The sequence below is a fragment of the Cajanus cajan genome, chromosome 1, assembly GCF_000230855.2.
Source record: "Cajanus cajan strain Asha chromosome 1, NIPB_CcT2T_4, whole genome shotgun sequence".
Lineage (NCBI taxonomy): Eukaryota > Viridiplantae > Streptophyta > Magnoliopsida > Fabales > Fabaceae > Cajanus > Cajanus cajan.
In genome coordinates this window covers 89,171,934-89,175,963 of record NC_138517.1, presented here as the reverse complement: position 1 = coordinate 89,175,963, position 4,030 = coordinate 89,171,934, and the positions used below count along the sequence as shown (strand labels likewise).

Genomic DNA, 4,030 nt, shown 5'->3' with positions numbered 1-4,030 from the left:
CTGGAACTTAGCCCAAAACGTCATAAAACAACCAGCCCCAAAAATTAGGGGCACGGCTATCGTGTAAAGAGGGTTTAAGGTGTCAAATTATAGTCCAACATTAATTTTTTTAAATCGTCAGAATTATTGAAGTGAATTTTGTTTTCTTAACAAAGTTTTTTTTTTTCTTTTTCTATATACATGACCGTAGAATCAAATCTCTATCAACATGTTTAAAGAATTCAACTATGTTAGACTTTGTTGATATTAATATCTACTTTCTAAGCATAAATTATACCTTTAGTTAAAGCTTATTAAAAATAAAACATATATATATTATATATATATATATATATATATATATATATATATATATATATATAATACTCATTAAACAAGAAGTGGAACCCAAAAAATGATGTACTTTTTTTAATAAATTTCAATAAAAAGAATTAAAAAAAATATATCCAAAAGAATATATTAATTAGTTATTACTAGCATTTCAGCTTCCTTAAGGTGATGTAGAATGCGAAGGATCGATGTCCGAAGCTAGTGAGGCTGAAGTTGGGACTTGGGATGGTGTAGGTAAATATGAGGCGTCCAAGCTTGAAGAAACTATCTTCACAATCAATGATTGGAGCCTAGTATATATACTTATTATATTATCATTGCATTTTAATTAAATTTATAGTTTATTTTAATTTTAGTTATATCTAAAACTTAATATTTCATCTCACTACAATAAAGTTTATTTGAAAATAATAATAGACAAAAAACTTTCATTACAAGTTAAAAATTTGTAGAAAGATGTCTATTTTAAGTTGATCAATATATGATCTATTTGTCTATTATGTAAGTTATATCTTGTAGATATTAGGATAAGTCATATTTTAAATATATAGATTTAACTTATTTTACAACATTAAGGATTAAGCATAATTTATTATAGACTTTTATATAGGTCTATTTTGATCTTAAAATATATTAGTTTATTAATATATTTAAAAGTTTATTTTACATTAATGATATTAAATAGTCTAATAAGTTTAATTTTGGGCAAATCATTATTTATTTTTTTTTTTTAAAAAAAAGCCTATGAGCCTTACTTTAAAATTTACATGATAAAAATATTATTTACTCTATCTGTGATGCTTTTCTTATTTTGTTAGAACATGAAATTTGAACAAGTTGCTTCTTCACTTTTGCAGTGATACATATGCTAAAGTGGAAAAAAAATAAAATAAAAAATAAAATAAAATAAAAAAATTGGAGGAGCCTACAAAATATAATCTATATCTTTCTGCACTCATGGGCCTAATTCCCAGCTTCTATTCGCATCCTAAGATCACAGTCACAGCTCAATATTTGTAGTCTTTAAACAAAATATAAATAATACCAGTCATCTAATTAACTATGGTTAGAGAATTAAGCACTTTCTCTTTGTTAACAGACTTGTATTGGTATGGAATAACATACTCAATGAGAAACATATTTCATAAGTCCATGCAGTTGAGTGGTAAATCTTTTCTTAATCAGATATATGTAGATCCCAAATAGAGAAACAAATAAATAATGGATATATATAGGCAAAGAGAAAAGTTTACCAGCACAAATACACCTCCACTCCTAAAACAAGTGTCAAAAAACCAAGTTCCTCAGAAGAGATAATGAAAATTGAATTAAATAATGACCAGTTGCAGATTCTTGACATTGTAAAAGATATTATAAAATAGCGGCAAGATTTAAAAAAGCATCAAAAGGTCTGCTGAGACAGCAACAATCATGCCAATTATTAATCTTGAGCAAGAAGGGGGCCTCCAAGCAGCTGTACCACAAAGCAAGACTATATTAAAATTGATTCCCTTATTAGATATGACAAGGAAACTAAGTCTAACCATATCACTATGTTTTAATTTCAAATTAATATGATAAAGGGTTAAATAAGGCAACAACTTCAATTACAAAAGAATCAACACAAGTATGAAAGGACTCACCACTTAGAAGAGTAGAGGCATTAGAATAAAACTGATAATCATTGTACCACATGAAACAATTAGATCCATAAATTTCCCATCTTCTTTTGTTTCCAATTAAAGTTCTGAAGTTGTCCAATTGATCATCCAAACACCTTCTGCAGTCCCCTCTGCTGATATCCCTTGTGCATTGAGCCATGCCATACCTCTTCTTCCCACTTTGACTAGTGTTCAAGTTCAACACTTCTGTATGGAACATGAATGACTTTTCTGGAGCCACAGCTGCTACTCCACTCATGAAGGGAAGCCCTTCAGATACCACAGAAGGGTCATCAAAATCAGTCTCATTTGTGATTGCCACAGCTGTTGGTTGCATATTTCCAAAGAAGCTCTCATTGGAGTACCTTAGGAAACACCACCTAAACCAAATTGAAACATCTTTGCTCATAGGACAATCATTTGAGGCCGCTCTTGTAGAATTAACGGTGCAATCAGAACAATTGCCAGCAGATATGTCCCCTCTACATAACACTGAACCATAAACCTTGTTGCCCTTTTTTCCTACTATGGTTTGGTAAAAGCCATGGTGTTCCACCACATTAGAAGCAAGAGAATCCAACAAACTTCTCAGATTGGCCTGAAATGCTGTGCCTTCACTGACAGAATAATCAGTTTCTGAGCATTGAGAACCTGCTTTCATGTTGGTATCAGCAAGGGAAAAACCATTTGGAAAGAGCAAAAGAAAGAAGCTGATAACACATGGCACAACAAAAACCAAGTGCAGTGTATCCATCTCTTTGCAACCCCTTCCGTGGCAGAAGAATATGATCAGAACTCAGAAGCATTGAGTGTGTCACCTACCTTGCAAAATATTGAAGTTCTATCGGTTTATATAATATTGACCTTTAATTAACAGTTTTTTTATGTGCAAGTGTGCAAAGTCAACTCTTGAGTGACGAGCAAATGATCATGAATAAAGTTGTACACGACAATTTTTTAGATTGTGTAGTATAAGTCAATAATTTTTTAGAGCTTTGTTTAGTCATTAATTTATCTTTATCTATGAACCTCGGAAACACAAACAAAACGCTAAGTAGTTGAATTGCTGTGGATAAGCATTCAGATTATATGATTATGATTAAGATTAGTCAGAAGAATATCCTGCTCAATCTCTTATTGGTATACTTCGTGAACCATCTCTTAATTCGTGTTAGAACTTAGTGGAGTGAAAAACTTGGGCATCTGGGAGATAAATCAGAAGTTAAACCAGCTAGTGGAAATAACCTCAATTAGTATTATTTGCACATGAAATTACATACATTTTTATTTTTTGCATAAATTGTGTGAGGGAAAGTAATTTAATCATTTGTTAACAAAAGTGAATGTTGTATGAAAATTTTGACATGTAACAAACATAAGCATTAAGATAAACATTGGCAAAAGGAGCGCTCCACTTTGGCTAGAAATGATGTTCCTGGTGACTGCTATGAGGAAGAATAATAGTTGGGATTTCTAAATTCTAACCCAATGGGGTCGCAATGAGATTTCTTTCCTAAAACTCATTAGATAATGAAAAGATGTGCAACGGGCACGCTCGTCAATTAATTTTATTGTTGAGTTGACGCAAAGATAGAATGAAAAGTTACCCACTCATGTCAACTTGACAAACTCTTAAAATATTATTCAAATAACTAATTAGATTATTCAACTTTGTACTCTACTTCGGTTTTTATTCAAAATAAAAGTTATTTATACAACAAATTGTAAAATTAATGTTATAATGAGAGAGGGAAAAATGGTAACATACGATAGGTAAATTTTTTTTGAGTTATTACATGAATAACATAACTCTTTATTTAAAACTTAATAATATCTTTCGGGTGGTTTGTGAGTTTTTATTTTATTTTTTTAAATACAACTTTCAAAACAAAATGTATTTGGTTAAAATGGAAATGAAATAATTTTTAACTCAATTTTGAAAACACTTCTATATTTATTTTCAAAATCAAGAAAAATAATTTATGAATTTAATTTTTAAATACATACATTATTATTTCATCTTATCGTTATCACCACTA

General features: G+C 30.0%; 1 protein-coding gene across 1 annotated transcript; it reads right to left on the bottom strand.

Annotated features, from left to right (window-relative positions):
• Positions 1-1,535: 1,535 nt before the first annotated feature.
• LOC109814064 (antimicrobial ginkbilobin-2-like protein) lies at positions 1,536-3,497 on the bottom strand. The gene is made up of 2 exons (XM_020378399.3): positions 1,974-3,497; positions 1,536-1,804 (listed from the first exon to the last, which is right to left on the bottom strand). Exons 1-2 carry the CDS (start codon positions 2,743-2,745, stop codon positions 1,722-1,724), a joined length of 855 nt encoding a protein of 284 aa, XP_020233988.1. The 5' UTR covers positions 2,746-3,497; the 3' UTR covers positions 1,536-1,721.
• Between the last annotated feature and the right edge of the window lie 533 nt (positions 3,498-4,030).